Here is an 18,980-nt window from a genome sequence, read left to right as displayed (position 1 = left end):
ATTTTTCATGCACCCAAAAGTCATCTTTACACAAGTGCAATTCACAGCTGAGAATTATTGGTGCAAATATCACAATCAAATGCACAAGCAGTTCACAAAAGAATTAAACAAAATTCCAAGTTCTATGTTTGTTTTCCAAACTTCCATTCAATCTTACCACATCTGTAACTCAAAACTTCACTCTAAGAAACTGTTTGGGGACTGCTAGGAAAGAGGGAAAAATCTGTAGAAAATACTGTAGGCTCTTTAGTAATTGTGTGTTACCCCAAAGTATTTTCAACATCCCAAGCAGTGCACCAGCTTCTAGCCTGAAAAAGTGACTGGAATGTCACATGGAAACTTATTGCTCATACTTTCCTTTGGGGAAAAAAAATGGACATTCCATCCCACATTAGTTAATATCAACATGTCACGTTATCAAGAGGTTCTAGTCTCATGTAATCCCTAATACGGGTTAGGTGTGAGTACCTCTAAGTAGAAGCACCCCAGTCTAAGGGCACTTGAAATACATGGCAAATATTTACAAAAATGGCTGAAGCCATTTTGGTGCCTTCATGTAAAATACAAACAGAAGAAAAATGACGAACATTTTCTCACACCATTCTTTCCATTCAAGTTACCTTAAGTCTGCACCCATTTGTCTACTAAATCTGGAGAAATTAATCTTTGTGGTCCACACTTCATTTTCAAGGTGGTCCTTGCAAGACCCTGGTGGTAAATAGCAAGACTATGCATCTGTACAAAAGCAAGACTCCGGAAAGGGGGCAAACACACATTTTAAAATATATTAGTTATTAAAAAGTGCTGCAAAGCTTCACATTGATCAAGCTGTTTGTCCTCTACTATGTTGTCCGTTCCATTTTGTGGGAATTCACTGTATACAAGGGAAGGATACCAGAGCTGGGGTGAATAACATGAATGGTGATGGCACTATTTTAGCACAGTGAACATGAATTAGTTTCCAAGACACATTTTTGTCTGCCACTATCCTGTGGCCTTGGAACCAGTCTCAATGCCATTTTGAGGTTATGGGTGGGGAAGAAGACAGAGAAAAGGGGACACAACAATAGTACTAAAGCCGCTGGTAGCTTCTCCCTTGGATAATCAATCATATCTATGCAATAAACTCAGACTTTGCCATTCCAGGCCCTTGAACGCCTTTCAACAATAATTCATTAGAAATACTTTTCATCTTTATGGCACTTTACATCTTCAGAGCCTTGCACAACCTTAACTATGGTCCCCCTGTAATTAATGTTCTCAGACACAGGGCTCCCTCATGGCAGTAAGTCTGAGTGATGCCACTCAAGGCTTTATATTCACAATCACATCAAATGGTTACATATAGTCAAAAACGGATGTTTTATTAGCTAAACAGCAGGTCAGCTGAAAAAAACCAAACAAAACTCACAACAGTATAAAAGAGAAAATCTAGTGCAAATAAAGCCAAAGGGAAAAAACCCAATCCAAATGTAGACTCCTACAATTCAGTAATATAACTTTTGTTTTACCATTTACATTTATTCCAATTCATATTCATTGTTTCAACATTTCCCAGTGTCTCCCATAGAACCATTGTTTGAACTGAAGTGGGGGAGTCCATTCAATATTTTAAATAAGTTGGCAGGAAATATAAAAGTATACATTTGTACTTAGTTGTTTTGACTAGAACTGAAATATAAAAGAGTAAAAGAATTCGGCATGGATTCCTGAAATCTGTCCCCCCAAGCATGTAACATTATTAAATCATGCTCTAGCCAGCTGTGTCCATGGAGATAAAAGGTACAACTACATTCAGGCTGTATTACAATCATGTTGACCTATTTGCATTCAACAGATATTACTATAAAAATTCTAAAACTGGCCTCTCTCTCCAAAAGCTGTGCATCCTCAACACTACTAGAATCTGAAAATATGGGGCTTAAGCAATGCATGTAAGTGCTACTTTAATTTCATTCTGTGGTGAGTCAGTATGTACAGATTTTCAAACTATCCTCCCTTCTTATTAGGCAAACCCTCATTTGTCTTTTAAATGTACATTACAACCCTGAAGAATATGGTGGGCAGAGCCAGGGATGTGTGTCTGAAGTCCATTGTTTAGAAAGAGGATTCCCCTCCCCTGCCCCCGTCATAAAAATTGTAGCCTATGCTTCTAGTGGTCGCTTTTGTTGGTATTACTGTTCCCATAACAGTAGCACACATTATGCACACACCTGATTCTGAACCATCAGGGTAAAGGGGGGATATGATTGATGTCTATAAAATCATGACTGGTGTGGAGAAAGTAAATAAGGAAGTGTTATTTACTCATAACACAAGGACTAGGGTAAGGAATGGTGTCCCTAGCCTCTGTTTGTCAGAAGACGGAGATGGATGGCAGGAGAGAGATCACTTGATCATTGCCTGTTAGGTTCACTCCCTCTGGGGCACCTGGCATTGGCCACTGTCGGCAGACAGATACTGGGCTAGATGGACCTTTGGTCTGACCCAGTACGGCCGTTCTTATCTTCTTTTGACTAGGGGTCATCAAATGAAATTAATATGCAGCAGGTTTAAAACAAAGAAAAGGAAGTATTTCTTCACACAACACACAGTCAACCCGTGAAACTCCTTGTCAGAGGATGTTGTGAAGGCCAAGTCTGTAACAAGGTTCAAAAGAGAACTAGATAAATTCATGGAGGATAGGTCCATCAATGGCTATTAGCCAGGATGGGCAGGAATGGTGTCCCTAGCCTCTGTTTGCCAGAAGCCGGGAATGGCCAACAAGGGATGGATCACTTGATGATTAACTGTTCTGTTCATTCCCTCTGGGGCACCTGGCGTTGGCCACTGTCGGAAGACAGGATATTGGGCTAGATGGACCTTTGGTCTGACCCAGTGGCAAAGGTTCCAAGTTAATCTTTGAGCCCTCCCCTCCAATCCTTGCTCTCAGCGTAACGTTGATCAGAGCCTAAACACCATAGCAATGGGTGCCCTATGGAAACCTGAGACTGACAGATACTGTTGTTCTACACAAGGATTTTCAGTCTTATTTAACCGCTGTGCTCAAGTACGGTTTGAACGTGGTTTTGGCCAGGGTTGGAATGGATTTTGGCTGGCCTGTGTGGGTTACCGAAAAACTCTTTGGTACAGGTAGAAATAGAAGCAAGAACATATTATTTCAGTTTAGTTATAACGTGATTTGGCTCCATCTGTACTCATGGGCTAAACCATGATAAAGCCCCATTTGGCCCCAAACTGAGTTTGGACCAGGCTCACATACAGTTCTTAAAACAGTTAAATCAGTGCAGGCCAGGACAAAACAAAGGGATTTTCTCCAGTGGAGTAAAGTTAAGCAGAGTTTGTAGGGCACATGGCATTGCTTCATACAGTCAATGACAACTGTCAGACAATAAAAAGAAGTAGAAATCTTTGCTATCTTAAGACTACTCCAAGAGATCCCAAACCTACAGCTGCCGCAGTATGATTGGAACATTTAAGACTGAGGTATCAACTTCAGTTTATTAAAGATGGCAAGAGCAGGCACATGTCTGGTTTAGGACACAAAATTTAATTTGGAGTCTTCGGCAGGGTTTACACTAGCCTTTTCCCCCCTTAAAGGTCTCTCACTCTTGCTAACAGGAAGCAGCTAGCATAGGCAGAGTTCTAGGTGCCAGCAGATTTTAACTACCCCATCTAACCCTTTTCAGAGCAAGTGTACCGTCCATGGCTAGCATGGCTTTACTGGGGGGCCCTTATCTACAGCAGCTGCCTTCTGTTCACAAAGATCAGTTTCTAGGAGTGTAGGTAGCACTGAAACTATGAATAGCTGGAACTTGCAACTTATTCAGCAATGTCTTAATAATAAAGCAAGGGATGCTTTTAATTACTTAACGATGGTTTGAACTTGCTTTAGCCTTGGATAAGGGTTTCCAGCTAGATGTGCTGCTTTTTAGATAAACAGCACCTCATCCTTTGTGCTTACTCAGGCAAAATTCCCAAGGAAGTCACTGGTAGTTTTGTCTGAGTAAGGGTGGGAGAGGAAAAGGCTTGGTGCAGAAGCAGCTGGACACACAAATGGAAAGAATGGATAGCTTTTCGTTCTGGGTGAAACTCCCCCCTACGCAGAGGGCTGGCAAAAGTCCTATGAGCCACTGAAGCCTGTAAATAGCAATGTAAGAGGTGCCACCTGCCTTGTGCAGGCTTTACAAAGTCTTTAAAAAAAAATCACAGAACAACCTGAGCCACTATTACAACCCCTCACAGGAAATAAAGAGACAGGAAAGAGAATTGTGTGGTGTCTAGCTGAGAGTGATTACTAACCCACTTCTTAGGTGAAAAAGATCAAAACACTGTCTCTGCTGTAAATTGCTTTATACCCTTTGTGCATCAGCTTGTTTTGTTATGGGTTAATGCCACATTTGCATTGCTTAAAAAAAGAGTTCTGCTTATTTACATGTAAAGGTCGAGAGTGCATGCTGGTTGGATGGCCAAATCATCCAAATTTCATTGTAAATATTCTGCTTTCACTACACATTCTTTAATACTTCAAGATTCAGGCATTTTAATTAAGTCTTTGTGCCCAAGTGTATGCAATGCAAGATTGGATACATACCTGAGAATATTCTTGCCACAGATACTCAGTTACACCTAGTCTGCAAAGAAGTGGTGTTATCCTTGACTCACATTTTTAAAAAAAATATAAATATACCAAGAAACTTGTTGGTTATCATCAATGCATGAAGTGTTACATAACTCTGAACAAGAAGCTTTTTCCACAGTCTGACATCATGTAAAGGCCATGGCTAGAAAAGGAGTTACTACAAAGAAAATAGGTTGGTTAATACATTGTTAGTTGGCCATTGTGAAGAGCTGGTCTCCTAGAAAGCCAGTTTTAAAACTGCAGTGTTCTTTCTTTTTACAAACACAGCAGATTTCCTAGTGTGACTCACTCATTCCTTTTTGGCCTGTATGGGAGAGTTAAGCATCCATCTCCTACTGAAAGTCAGTGAGAACTGGGCACCTAACTGCCCTTTGTGCCTTTGACAAAATCTTGTCCTATATTTCCTGCATGATTCCCAAGAATTCAGAACCACGGTATTTGCTAAAGGTAGTGCTGTTTTGTCAGCTTAGGCACTGGGGGCTGACGCTTCCGAATTTACACCATGTGTGGTCGTCATTTATGCCTGCACAAAGTGAGCACAAAATGGGTTTAAGATCACCAAGTCACAGCGGTGTCCTCCTAATAAAACAAAGGGCTGCCTTTGCTACTGACAGTTCTCATTACCTTCCTCCAGCAGCTGCTTCAGTTCTCATGCTCACCACTGGCAGCCTGGTGGTACAAAAAGAAACTGGGCTGTTAAAGGTGGGCTTACGGTGGGGGGGGTGGGGAAGAGGGGAACTGTTAGAAATATGTGACCTCCACTTCCTTTTCTGGGAAAGCAACCCTATCAAGGGAAGTGGTTCTAGCTAAAGCTCATATCACTGGAGGGAGTTGGCAAAACCAGGATAAATTCATCCCAGATAATTAAATGGAGTTTCACCAGAGATTAATCCAATGCACTTAGCACACGTATCCACACTTGTACTGAGGAGACCAGCTCTTCCAGTCCCAACTCTGCTCTGTTTCAGCAGACGGAGTACATCACATTGCAATGGTTATTACACAAATGGCGCACTATGCTGGCTCGGGCTAGCTGATACCACTACATGTGTCTGGGGTAGAATCAAGGTACCTTTGCATTAAACTGCTATCAACAGAGTTCATCATTTAAAAAAAAAACAAAACTGAAGGCAAAAAGAGCCTGGGTTTGGTTACACATCAGAGGTCCGGATGTTCTCATCATCCAGGTTAAACATAAATGGCTTCTCTTTAATGTGCTGGGGTTCAGATCTGTGCCGTACACGCCTCTGCTGCATGGCTCCAGCATCACACTCTGTGAATGAGGGCACAAACACTGAGTCTCTCATATGCCTCGTCATCTCCTCTCTCATGGGCTGCTTCCCTCCTGGCTGCGGCACTGGTGTCCAAGGCTGCCAGGATGGGATGGAAGGGGTTTTGCAGAGTGCTTTCCTCTCATCCCCAGGCTGTCTCATTCGGGGCAAGGAGGGGATCAAGGAGCTTGAAAGATTGGAGCACCCAGGCCTGTTCATGGAAGAAACGGATCTTGCGAAGGACATTTCCTGCAAAAAGACAGGCAGAGCAGAGGGGGAAAGGTGGGAGTTAGTTCCTGTAGAAATTGCTCTAAGCATCCTGGAGGACGATTCTAGAGATCAGGACTTTAGTACTATATATGCTTCAGGCTTCAAGGCAAGGACAAGAGAATTAAGTGAACTATGCAAATCTGAATTCAATTAGCTTTTGCTGTTGCTGAATCTTTTGCCCGGGCTTCAGGGAGCATTGCTGATTTCATAGCCACGCTGGACTGAATGACTTCTCCTAACTACTACCTCTTGTTTTTTAAACTTTTTTTGGATGAGTGGTAGACAAATCCAGAGACAGCAGGGTCTTATCCTGGAAACTGACTAATTCACCGAACATTTGCACAAGCCGCTAAATAAATCACATCAGCTTAAAAATAATGGCTCTTTAACTGATGCTAAATGTGAAGAGGAAAGGATATGACCTACCCTTGGGCGGCTTTTCAGGGCCTGCATCGCCTCTGTGATTGCTTTGATCCAGCTGTGCATATCCTCAGGGCTGTCTGCCTGCAAAACATACCAGCCACAAATGAGATTTCGGCCTGCATTTGACAAGTCACTTGGAACAGCAACAGTTCAACTATGCTATCTAGGGGGTCTGGCCAGTGCATCTCTGATGTTAACAAGTACCACATATAGAGCATGTCACTAGCTTTTCTTAGGTCGTATATCTTATGACCTAGTTCAGCCCAGATCTATTTTGTAAATAAAAACCCTGCTCAATTTCTGTGAAATTGCTTCATTTGTCATTAGGATTTCACTCCACTCGGAAAGGCAAGAAACGTACCAAAAAGGCTTGACTTTTGATTACATTTATGAGACAATCTTCGGGGGTGAGCAAATCCTGCTTAGCCTCACTTCTAAGGTATCCAAACCCAACAGCTCAGGAAACCAGCACATATTGGGCCCTCAGGAGGCACTCAACACTCTGCAGGATCAGATCCATTAATAGCAGCTCGCTGCTGTAATTCTCCTACAGGGTGATTTTTGTCTGATGAGACAACGCCATATGGCCAACCTCTTTGAAAAACAACAAAACAAAATGGGGCTATTCCGCTCCCCCACCCCAAAAAAACACAAAATGTAAGTTACAAACCAACTCCACCAGGGGGCAAGAACATACATAGAATATGGTGAGCAGAGACATTTCAGTGAGCATGGCCTCCTCACTGGCCCCTTCCCGCCACAGGGACTACTCTGAAACCAGTATTTAAAAAACATGAGATCTCCCCCTCCCCTATCTGCCCAGGGTAGGTCTGACCAGACAGCAGATGTGAAAAATTGGGACGGGGGTGGGGGGTAATAGGAGCCTATATAAGAAAAAAACCCAAAAATCGGGACTGTCCCTTTAAAATCGGGACATCTGGTCACCCTAGCTCAGGGGAGGAAGCCCCATCAAGGCTGGGCAAAGCATTAGAAAATAGACTGTAGGGAACTGTCCTGCACCGCCCCCTGAAGGAGGGACAGGGCCGGCTCTAGCCATTTCGCCACCCAAAGCACAGTGGCACGCCGTGGGGGGCGCTCTGCTGCTCACCGGTCCCGCGGCTCCAGTGGACCTCCCGCAGGGCCAGTGTACCCTCCGCAGGGACGCCTGCGGGAGGTCCACCGGAGCCGCCTGCCGCCCTCCCTGCACCGGCAGAGCGCCCCCTGCTGCATGCCGCCCCAAGCATGTGCTTGGCGCGCTGGGGCCTGGAGCCGGCCCTGAGGAGGGATATGAGGAGACAAAACAGGCCTTTTCTATCTCTGATTGTTGCGGTCCCACTGCAGTCCCAATCTGGGCCAGAGGACAAGCAGCATAGAGCTGTATTTTGCTGTCTTGCAGGAGACTGGCATTCAGGTCCCACGCTCCCATGGCAGCAGGAGTTTGGGGCTTTGCAGATGTAGTTTATTCAGTCCCGGCGTGGAAGGAGGCACCTTATGTTGCTTTCAGGAAGCAGCTGGAGACCATACTGGAGCCAAGATGCACCCACATATAAACTAAGGCTGAGCCTGTCAGCTGAAGCAGAAGCTGATAAAGTCCAGTGATTTTCCAAGCCAAACTGAATTATGTGCTTCTGTGCTGCAGAATCTCCACCCTGGCTCTGCACAGGCAGAGGACCTTCCAGGGGGTCTCCCAAGACCAGGCACTCTCCTGATTACAGTGGTTCTCTCTCTGCCAGGTAAACTCCTTTCTCCCACATACACAAACCATAGCCAGGCTCCCACAGAACAAAATCCTGCAGAGTAGCCACAGGAGAGAGCTTTGCATGCTCAGACCTTCTGGGTTCCCTGGATGCTAGCCCAGCTATGAACAAGGTGGGATCTGGAAGAGCATTTTGGATACTGACGTGCCCACAGAAGCCTGAGGTGGAAAAGGAGAGTGATGTGAATTGGAAAGGCTGAGCAATTGCCTTTGCTGGGCCCTGCAGAGCTCCTGCTTTGCTAAGGCTCATATTTGGATTCTGGGATAAAAGGATGGCTTGTGAGCCTGCACTTTATGCTCCAAAAACAGAGATGATACAACTGCCAGTCCTCTGGCATCTGGCTTTAAAAGCTGAAGCAATAACCAGTGTGCAGAGCAAAATCAGGCAGCTTGTTAGATGAGTCCATGATCTTGTCTATGGGAGGAAACTGATTGGCACAGAATAAGCTATTCTGCAATAGCTCCCAAGTGGAGACTATTCTGGAGCAACAGTGATTTTTACTCCAGAGTAATTAGTCTGCTTCCAAAGCACTTACTTCCAAAGCAGAGTAATAATTCTGGAATAAAAGTGACATCTATTCCAGAATACAGTGTCCACATAGGGAACCATTGCAGAATAGCCGTTGCAAAATAGCTTATTTTGCAATAGCTATGCAAGTCAATTTCCAATGTAGACAAGCCCAGAGAGAGGGTTTGATGGTGTGTTTACCATGGCAGCCAGCTCCCCACAAGTAAGCATTCCCTGCGGAAGGGTTCACGCAGGGAGGAAACACACCAGGGATAAAGATGTGCCCTTCTCCAACAAGCGCTAGGGATGATTCCTCTCTTGGCTTCCAGACCACTTTATAATTCATACCACTGGTACTGCAGAGGGAGGATGGCCAGTGAAAACAAGCCGGGGTGGTGCTTTCCTGCAAGGAGTTGGCTGCCTATTTGCTTTTCACATGTAGCTAAATACATTCATGCATCAAGAAGGCAACACCAAGGGGTCTCCAGGGAGCCCACAGGATATTTTCGTTTAAAGATGTCACTAGCTTGGTGCGCCAGAGCAAACACACAAATTTATCCGCTGCCCTAAACCCTGACATCACCACCCCACACTCTGCCTCCGCACCCCAGCCTTGGCTTGTAGGGAGCATGAACCAATCGTCCCTGGGATCAGACGGGAATAGAGTCTCTCCAGCCCTTGGTCTCTCTGCCAAGATGTCCCACGTGAGGGTTGAGTGGAGATGGTGATTTCTGTGATGGAGTTGCCTGTCTGACCAGAAATGGGACTGAGATACACCCTCACTCGCCTCACACAGAGGCCCCCGCGCAGACATTTCAGGGTGATGGACATTTACCCTGGGTTGTACGAGGCAAGGAGAAGCTGGTGGGCACCTCTAGGGTGAGTCAGAAGCTCCACAGGACACTCAGCTCTGAATGGAGCAAAGACCACAGGGCATCTATTGGCAGGGCCCTGAGCAGCTTCTCACATGAGTTGTTCCAGGCAGCGAGAATCCTTTGGACATGGATAGCTTCCCTCACTTGCCTTTTCTCCCAATGCCCCAAGACCTCACCATGCAGCATCTTTCCCTCTGGAGACTCAGCTCTCGCCTCAGTGCCCCTCCTGCAGCCAACCAAAGGGGGCACTAGATAGCAACATGGAGCACTTCTTCTCCCCACAGGCTCAGAGCAGCCCACTGACTGCTTACCAACCCAGCAGCGAAGTGCTGAGCAGACACTGGGCTGCAAAACTGGCCAGGCGTAGCGTGGGACTTCCTGCCTCTTGCAGGGGCGAGCAATCTGGATTTTGTCCAAGAGGCAGCTGCAGTTGGCTCAGACTTGCCTGTCTTACACAGGCATTTGCAATGCTCAGGCCAGATACTGCTCAGTTTGAATTATTTTGTTTTGGGGACCAGCTCAGCGAATAGACTAAATACACCAAAGCCTCAGAGGCCTGAGTCAGGGGTAGGAGACAAGCTGGGGCAGAAGCTCTCAGAGGTGCACAGATGCGGCTGCAAAGCATGTGTCCCCAAGGGCTGCTGCAGCTCTTGGAACTGTTGCAGTGAAAGAAGACAGCTGGCTGTAACTACTTGGTGGGTGTGCAGTACTCGCTGCTTTGCATGGTCTCTGCTGAAAAAAAACACCCATCTGAAGTTGGGGGAGGGGTGTGTATGAGATATGAATGAGTCTAAGGGTTTGGGGGAGTGAAGTGTTGTCTTTAAACTGATGTTCATTTTGAAATTTCTCTGGCAGATTGACTCAATGTGTAAAAACTATCCAGTGTAGACACATGACAGCTCTCTACCTGTCAGCCCTTTCTTTACTTTTACCCCCTTGGAGACTCAGGAGATATTTATATTGCCCGGTGGCACCTTAGGGTACTGGATCGGCGGGTAGCCATCGATCTATCGGGGATTGATTTATCGCGTTGTGTAGATGTGATAAAATTGATCCCCGATCGCTCTCCTGTCGACTGCTGAACTCCAGCAGTGCGAGAGGCGGAAGCAAAGTCGACGGGGGAGCCGCGGCCGTTGATCCCGCGCTGCGAGGACGCGAAGTAAGTCATTTTAATTCGATTTAAGATACGTCGACTTCAGCTACACTATTCTCATAGCTGAAGTTGCATATCTTAATCAATCTCCCCCCAGTGTAGACCAGGCCTTAGAGACTAACAAATTTATTTGGGCATAAGCTTTCGTGGGCTACAACCCACTTCATCCCAGTTAGTCTCTAAGGTGGCACAAGGACTCCTCGTTCTTTTTGCTGATACAGACTAACATGGCTACCACTCTGAAACTTATATAGCTCTGTACGTACAGGGCCAGACTCTTCTTTGCTGTTTACTTCATGTGATCAGTAACGCCATTGCAAAGCAGATGTAAAATGCTCCCAAATCAGGATGGTAGCAATCTGCACTGGTGTAAATGACTGTTCAAAAAACAACGTAATGGAGAATCGGGCCGACAGCCTCCCAAGAAAGAGTTAAGAGGGGCTAGAAGTAGAGGATAACCAGCTGCTATTCGCTAATGTTTGCACAGTGCCCCAGAGAGAGAAAGGGAGATATCTGAGCATTATCATTGTGTTAGGATCAGTATTTGCCTTAAAAAGCAGGAAGCAGCCCGCACTGCTGCAAGCCAGCCTTCAGTTCACTTTCCATCCTCCATGTGGCACCAGGAGCTGGGAATGATCAACAGCCCTGAGGAAGTGGAAGAGGGCTGGCCTGATTGACAGCAAACTTCAGGACAAGGAAGCTGCAGTCGTAGAATCATAGAATATCCAGGTTGGAAGGGACCTCAGCAGCGGCGTATTATCGCCTAGGCCAACAAGGCTTAGGCCTAGGGCAGCAAATTTGCTCACGCGCCCTCCCCAATTCTGCCCCTTCCCCAAATCCCCCACCCACCTCCTCACCCAGGTGCGCTGCACTTCCCTCCTTCCTCCCAGGCTTGCCATGCGAAAGCGCTGGGAGGGAAGGAGAAGCGAGTAGCGACACGATCGGAGGAGGCAGAGCAGAGGTGAGCTGGGGCCCGCGGGCACGGGTAGTAACCTAGGGGGGCCGGGAACCACTCCCCACCCCAGCTCACCTCCGCTTCACCGCTACCATCTCCCAAGTGCGCCGCAACTCCCCTTCTCCCCTTTCCCTCTCAGGCTTGCCGCGCAAAAGCGCTGGGAGGGAGGGAAAAGTGAGTATCAGCGCACTCAGGGGATAGGGAGGTGACCTGGGGCCAGCAGGCGTGGGAAGTAACTCTTCGGGTGGGGGTGGGCAGGGAACCGCTCCCTGCCACAGTTCACCATCACTCCACCTCCATCATCCCCCGAGCGCGCCACAACTCCCCTTCTCCCCTCCCCTCCTCAGGCTTGCTGCAAGGGAGCGGAGGTGAGCTGGCGGGGGGCGGCAATTTTTTGTGGGCCTAGGGGCGGCAAATTTGTTAATCCGCCAGTGGACCTCAGGAGGTATCTAGTCCAACTCCCTGCTCAAAGCAAGACCAATTCCCAAATAAATCATCCTAGCCAGGGCTTTGTCAAGTCTGACCTTAAAAATCTCTAAGGAAGGTGATTCCACCACCTCCCTAGGTAGCCCATTCCAGTGCTTTACCACCCTCCTAGTGAAATAATTTTTCAGTCATGACTTTCTCCATCTGGATTTTCATCTAAGTGTTGGTACTTTTGTGTCTACATGTTTCTTCCTGCCCATACAAATTGCTGCAATTATAAATATACTGAATTGGAGAACTGAAACCACCAGGCAGTTTTCTTTTCTCCTTCCCCCCTACCCTCAACTGGAGCCTCAAAGCTGAGCTGAGTTGTATACAAACTCACCTACTTGTGTTTTCTGGTTGGAAGCCCATCAGGGAACATCCTGTTTAGATGACTGTGACTCAGAGCAACTGTCAAGAGCTAAATTTACTGCCTAAAACAGTAAACTCAAAGCAAAACACCAGTCCCCATTATGAGCTCATGTGCAGTGCAGGTTATTTAACCACTTCAAAGTCCTCTGAAACTAGGAATGATTTTACCTGTATGTAGAATGTCCTAGAGCTCGTTGTGATTTCAAACAGATTGTCCCGCATGAGAAGGTCACTAGAAACAAGAGACAGAGAGAGGTTACCCTGAATTAATCACAAGCAGGATAGACTATTTCTTCTTTATGCTCATATCTAGAAAACATTAACAACTAAATATTCAATGCAGACCTTGGATGTATTCAGTATTAATCTTAAATTATATAGAATTGAGGTCTGTGTTTCTTATTAAATACACTTTGTTTACACACGTGCACTGCAGTCTGAAAGCCAAATGATTCTCAGCTACACTTTATACAAAAGTTCCATTTATAAATAGTTGATAAAGGATAATAAATGATTAATAGAGGTTTTAAATAAATGGCTAGTCAATTGTTAAAGTCCAGCAGGTCAAGGGACTGCTTATAAGCATAGATTATAACCATCTACAACACCGTCTACTGATGTGCTTATAACACATACTACTCCTGTCTATTTGATTTATTAACTGTTTATTTAGCCTTTATAAGCGTATCCTCACTATCAAGTGTGAAATAATTCTGTCAGTCAAATGGTTTTTGCATAGGGCAAGAAGAGAGTTTGTTTCATTAAAGCTCTAGCTCATGTTTTCACTTCCATACCTTTAAATCAACTTGGATACGTTCACCATCTCCACTGCTAATTTGGGTAATAAAACAGCATTCATAAAGGCCTGGTCTTATTCAGGGCTCTCCTAAGGCTCAGTGCAAGCACAAATATCACAAGTAGTAAATTACACTAAAGATGTTGTGCAGCCTGCCTATGAAATCACTGTCAATCAATTCATCTGGTTTTCATCATATCTGATAACATGGGTCCATTCAAAACCAGTGCACCAAAACCCAGTAAACAAGGAACATGACTCAAAAGCAGTGCCCATCACAGGACCCTGAGGGACAGGGATGCACAAGTGAGGGAGAAGATAATGAAGAAAACCAAACCATGTTTGATAGGTCTGGGTGGAGAGGACACTTGCCCAGTGAGTACTTGGACTGCATGTGACCCTAGCTGCCTTTGTCCCTGCCAGCAGCACAGAAGTCTTAGTTTCCCGAGTAGTTTCTTCAGTTCATTAAGGACACGGATACTGTTATTCAGCATCCAGTGCACTGTGCTTCCCTCTCACAATTTTAACTGTGGCAACATCTGTATTGGTGCAGATCTAGGGTCATGCCAGAATAAGATGGGGCAAGAATTAGCCAATTGGCTAATACAAGTCAAATCCAAGCTTGGAGTTCACTCGCAAACAGTAACTGTATGTCTGCAGAGCCCCTCCTCATTGCCACACAGACCGTGATCCTCCGTTGAGCACAGTTCTAACTAGCCGCCCATTTGCTGTCCTCAGGTACACATCCAATTCAGTGCACCAAGGGTGGAGGGGGGGGGGGTGAATTCTGGCCAGCAGCTGACTCCCCCTAGATGTATATGGGAAGCTGCAGCCCCACTCCAAATCCCCACAGGGGCACCCCACCTTTCTTCCTTGAATATAACAGGCGTTTATTCCACCGTTGCAGTCTGGGTGGCTGCTCTGCTTGGTAGGGAGTCTCTCTGCACTCTGTTTAACAGGGGTTAAGTGTTCTTGCTCAGGCTGTCCACCTGCAACGGGCCGTGGAATGCATTCCCTTGCCAGCTCCTTCTGGGGACTCTGAGCGGCTCTACTCTCCGTAAATTCACTTCTTCTGAAAAAGGGAGCCCCAGCATCCATGTAAGTATATGGGATTGCTCAGATCAAAGGTGCTAATTGAAATGGGATGTCTAGATGCAGCGTAACTTGGCCGGGCCAGTAATCTGTGCCAGCACAGGGAGCTGGGTCCCAACTCCAGATGGATAACAGGAAAACAAAATAAAGGGAAAATTAAAGGTGCTACATATTGGAAAGATGCCCTCGATGAAAGGTAAGGGTCCCAGCCACAAACCAACCCTGAAAACCACCTGAGATCAGCAGCAAACCTGTGACACAGGGGACGCTGTGAAATGTGACCACTGGGGAATTCCAGTGAGACACAGCATAACTCAAACAAGGAAGGCACCAGAGAACACATGATCTGAGGAGAATCAGGTTGTGACAGCCCTGGCTGGGAACTCAGCTGTGGCAACTTAAACTACAATCTGCCCTTTGCATCCCTTAGGTGCCCCTCTTCGTCACATCCCTTTTCCAGATGGGGAATTGAGGCACGTAGAGGTGAGGTGATTTCCTGACGCTCACACAGAGAGTCAGTGCCAGAGCTGGGATTAGGACCTACCAGTCCTCACTCATGCCCTAGTACTGTCCTCCCAAAGGAGCCCTAGGGGCCGCTGTGGATTGGTCAGACTCTCCCATTGTTCCTTAATGTTCCATAATTCTCCCATTCTTTCCTTGCATACTTGTTCCACTCAGAGGGTCCTCATGTCACCCTCCCCCTCCTCCTGATGCTGGGTCTTTTCCTCACTGCAGTATCTGAGCACATACCCTCATAGCCACCTTATGCAGCAGGGCACTGCTAGCATCTCCACTTACAGATGGGAAACTGAGCCACAGAGGGATTACATGACTTGCCCAAAATCTCTCAGGAAGCCTGTGGCAGAGCCAGAAAATGGACCCTGGTATCCCAAGTGCCCATGCAGGGCTCTAGCCACTAGCCCATCCTGCCGATCCATCCACTGCTGGGTCATAACACAGCACTGTGGGCATGTCTACACAGCCTGCAGCAGCCAGGCTCAGACCTGAGTTGACAGACTCAGGCTTGCACTATGAACAGCCTTGTAGACATGGCGGCTCGGGCTGGAGCTTGGGCTCTGGAGCCCCCCTGGGCTCAGCTTCAGAGCCTGAGCTAAAGCCTGACCCGTGATGTGTACACAGCTACTGTTAGCACTGTGGCTGCTGGTCCCAGCTCTGAGGCTCGATGCCATGGACAGCTGCTCGCTGTGTAGACATACACTCTTTAGCGGCAGTGCTACAGAGCAGGTTCGCACAGGAAGTGAAGAACCATCTGCAAAACCAGAAGGGTGTCCTTGGCCAGGCAGGATGCAGCCACCCCACTGGAACTTGGCTAGGACACCCGGGCTAGCACATCTGAGGATAAAGTCCTTTCATAGTCACTCCCACCTCACTTCTAACGGGATCAAATACAACAGAAGTGCAGGAAAAGGCATTACCCAGATTTGACTAGACATTCACGGGTTTTGAGGACATCCTTGAGGAGGATCGAACGCAAGGGCTCCTTGTCCTGGGGAGACAAGACAAAACAAAACAGAATCAGTGGTTCTGTATCAACCTAGCGGGTTGCTCTGGTGGCACTGGGAGCTCACTCTAGCACCCAGGAACTTTGAATTGTGAGACCTAAGAGCAACCTTCAGCAAAGCCTCCATGGACGGAGTCCTGGGGTGACAGGTTCCTTGGCCACTGGCTGGAATAAGGAGAGATGTCACTGGGCGGGAGCATTCCCAAATGGCGGTTCCATCCAGCATCTCTCACCCCCCCCATCCCTAACCCAGAAGCAGCACCCAGTGAACAGCGACTGAGAAGGGGAAGGCAGATGAGCACGGCAAGGTTTTGCGGGTTTTTTTTTTAGTCTATTGGATCACATTCAATTCACCCCCTTTCCATTCTTCGCTCTGCGCCTTCCTCTCTCGTCTGTCTCAAGTCTTGGGAAGTCCAACCGGCATCTTACGGGCATGAGGGGGGTCTGGCTGCATACATGCAGTGAAGCACGCAGCATGGCATGTGAGATACAGGGCTGGGAGAGCCCTCCTGGGTCACTAAGTCCAGTCTTCTGCTGTCGCAAGCAACCTCCGTCATATAATCCCACCTGTAAACTTATCAAGCTCTGTTTTAAGACTAGACTGATTACTTGCCCTCAGTGCTATTGGAAGACTGTTCCAGAACCTCACTCCCCTTGCTGATGGTTAGAAGCCTTCTTCTAGTTTGTCCCCTAAATGCATCCATGGCCAATTACAGTCGTGATGGTGCATGCCACCTATGCTGCGGGGTGTGTGTTGGAAGTACGCATATGTTGGGAGCAGGGGCGGCTCTAGGTATTTTGCCGCCCCAAGCACTGCAGGCAGGCTGCCTTCAGTGGCTTGCCTGTGGGAAGTCCCCGGTCCTGCGGATTCGGCGGCACGCCTGCAGGAGGTCTGCCGAAGGCTCAGGACCAGCGGACCCTCTGCAGACATGCAGCTGAAGGCAACCTGCCTGCTGCCTTCGCGGCGACCGGCAGAGTGCCCTCCATGGCTTGCCGCCTCAGGCCTGCGCTTGGCATTCTGGTGCCTGGAGCCGCCCCTGGTTGGGAGGTGAGCATGCAGGCGTGTGCGTGAGGTTTCTTGCTTGCAGAAACAGAACTCAGAACTCCATGGTGGTTCAGGCAGAGGAACAGCTTTGAGCTGTATTTGTGCCAAAGGCACAGCTTGCCACCTGTCCCTAAACCCAGCCACTGCACCCGCTCCCTGCACCCCCGCAGTACGTGGGATCTGTTCTTAGCTTTAGCGCCAAACGTGAGGTTCTCTCCCACATATTTTCTGTGCTCAAAATTTTGATTGATTTTAACAGAAGCCAAAAATGCAGCCTCGCAAATGCCAAACCCAATACACCCACGAGGGAAGGGACAAGTGGACAAGGTCACCCAGAGAACAGTGAGCCAGAGGGAGCTGCTCAGAGCCGGTGCAACCATTTAGGTGACCTAGGTAGTCGCCTAGGGCACTAGGATTTGGGGGGTGGCATTTTCTTCTGCAGCGACCGCGGCGGCCAGATCTTTGGCCGCCCCGGTTGCCGCCAGCATTTAGGTGGAGGGAGCTGGGGCAGTGGGGCGCGAGGAGGGCCATCTGCAGCAAGTAAGGGTGAGGGGGCGGCATGCAGAGGAACTCCCCGCCCCAGCTCACCCCTGCCCCGCCTCCTCCCCGAGCACGCCATGGCTGCTTCACTTCTCCCACCTCCCAGGCTTGCGATGCCTAAGCTGATTGGCGCCGCAAGCCTGGGAGGCGGGAGAAGTGAAGCAGCGACGGTGTGCTCGGGGAGGAGGCGGAGCAGGGGTGAGCTGGGGCTGTGGGGGGGTGCCTCAGGGCGGAGGAGCTGCCACAGGGAGGGGGGGCACCTCAGGGCGGGGGCTGGCGTAAGGTGGAACTTTCACCTAGGGCACGAAACATCCTTACACCGGCCCTCGGGCTGCTTACCTGCTCGCACTTGAAATAACTGATGGTAAAGTCGTCAAGAGCAAAGTACCGGCGTTTCCAGCTCTTCCTCTGAAAAACAGAGAGAACAGTCCCTAATGCTTCCAGGGTTGAGTTCCAGCCTTCCCAGCCCCTTGGAAAAAACAAATGGGTCCTGAGAACCTAGGGATCACATTTTCCAAAAAAAGGGGCATTGGTGAAAGCACTGAGCCTGCTCCACTGGGGAACAGAAAGCTCAGAGCTAGCAGCTCATAAGTGAGGGTGCTGAATCACTACCACTGCTCTGACACCAGGACCATTCTGCACCAACACTGCCCCACTCCCTCCTCCTACACAGAGCAACTGTTCATGCCAATGTGATCCATGGACCCTGAGAAGTGAAAAGCACCCCTTTGAGGAGCAGCGGAGTGGGGAAAGCAAGAGGAGGCTCAGAAGCAATAAAATCAAGCTCCCTTCAAGCCCCCCCTCCCAGTGCTCTGCTCCATGGACTCAGTGTGACCCTGCAACAGGCACTCACCACATTCCCCTGCTTCACGCAGTAGCCGCTCTTGAGGATGGGTGGCCCTGTGGACGGCTTGGAGGCAGAGGTGGGTATGTAGCTCTGGGAGCGTCTCAGAAGAGGGTGAGTGGCCACGTCGCCTCCATCTGTGCCTTCCCCTCCATTCTGAAACAAAAGGAGAACAATTGGAAACCTGCAGACAGCCTGAGGATGGGAGAGCAATGGCGCGTGCATGGTTGAGCCTGGCAGAACAGCCAAAGGAATTTAGTAGCCCAGCCTCTAATCTACTCCTGCCCCTTGCCACAATCAAATGATATTTTATTAGCCTAGCTGAACAAGACGCCTGCCCCATGCAAGCACGAGAGCAATGTTTGCAAGTGTCCTGATTTTCAGAGGTGCTGAGCACTTGCAGTGCAAGTGAAAAAAAAAAAAAAGGCACAACTCAGCAAACCTAGGC

General features: G+C 48.0%; 1 protein-coding gene across 3 annotated transcripts in view; it reads right to left on the bottom strand.

The window, feature by feature from the left end:
• Positions 1-2,895: 2,895 nt before the first annotated feature.
• The window catches only part of PLEKHA2 (pleckstrin homology domain containing A2), a 57,584-nt gene continuing 41,499 nt past the window's right edge, over positions 2,896-18,980 (bottom strand). For all 3 annotated transcript variants that reach the window (XM_050940122.1, XM_050940123.1, XM_050940121.1), the window contains 6 exons: positions 18,542-18,688; positions 18,028-18,096; positions 16,018-16,088; positions 12,862-12,925; positions 6,610-6,687; positions 2,896-6,162 (listed from right to left, as the gene is read on the bottom strand). In XM_050940122.1, coding sequence (XP_050796079.1) covers positions 5,794-6,162; positions 6,610-6,687; positions 12,862-12,925; positions 16,018-16,088; positions 18,028-18,096; positions 18,542-18,688 — 798 coding nt within the window. In that variant the 3' untranslated portion in view covers positions 2,896-5,793. The remainder of the gene's footprint in view (positions 6,163-6,609; positions 6,688-12,861; positions 12,926-16,017; positions 16,089-18,027; positions 18,097-18,541; positions 18,689-18,980) is intronic.

The sequence above is a fragment of the Gopherus flavomarginatus genome, chromosome 2 (genome assembly GCF_025201925.1).
Source record: "Gopherus flavomarginatus isolate rGopFla2 chromosome 2, rGopFla2.mat.asm, whole genome shotgun sequence".
Taxonomy (NCBI): domain Eukaryota; kingdom Metazoa; phylum Chordata; order Testudines; family Testudinidae; genus Gopherus; species Gopherus flavomarginatus.
This window is presented reverse-complemented; position numbering and strand designations above follow the sequence as displayed.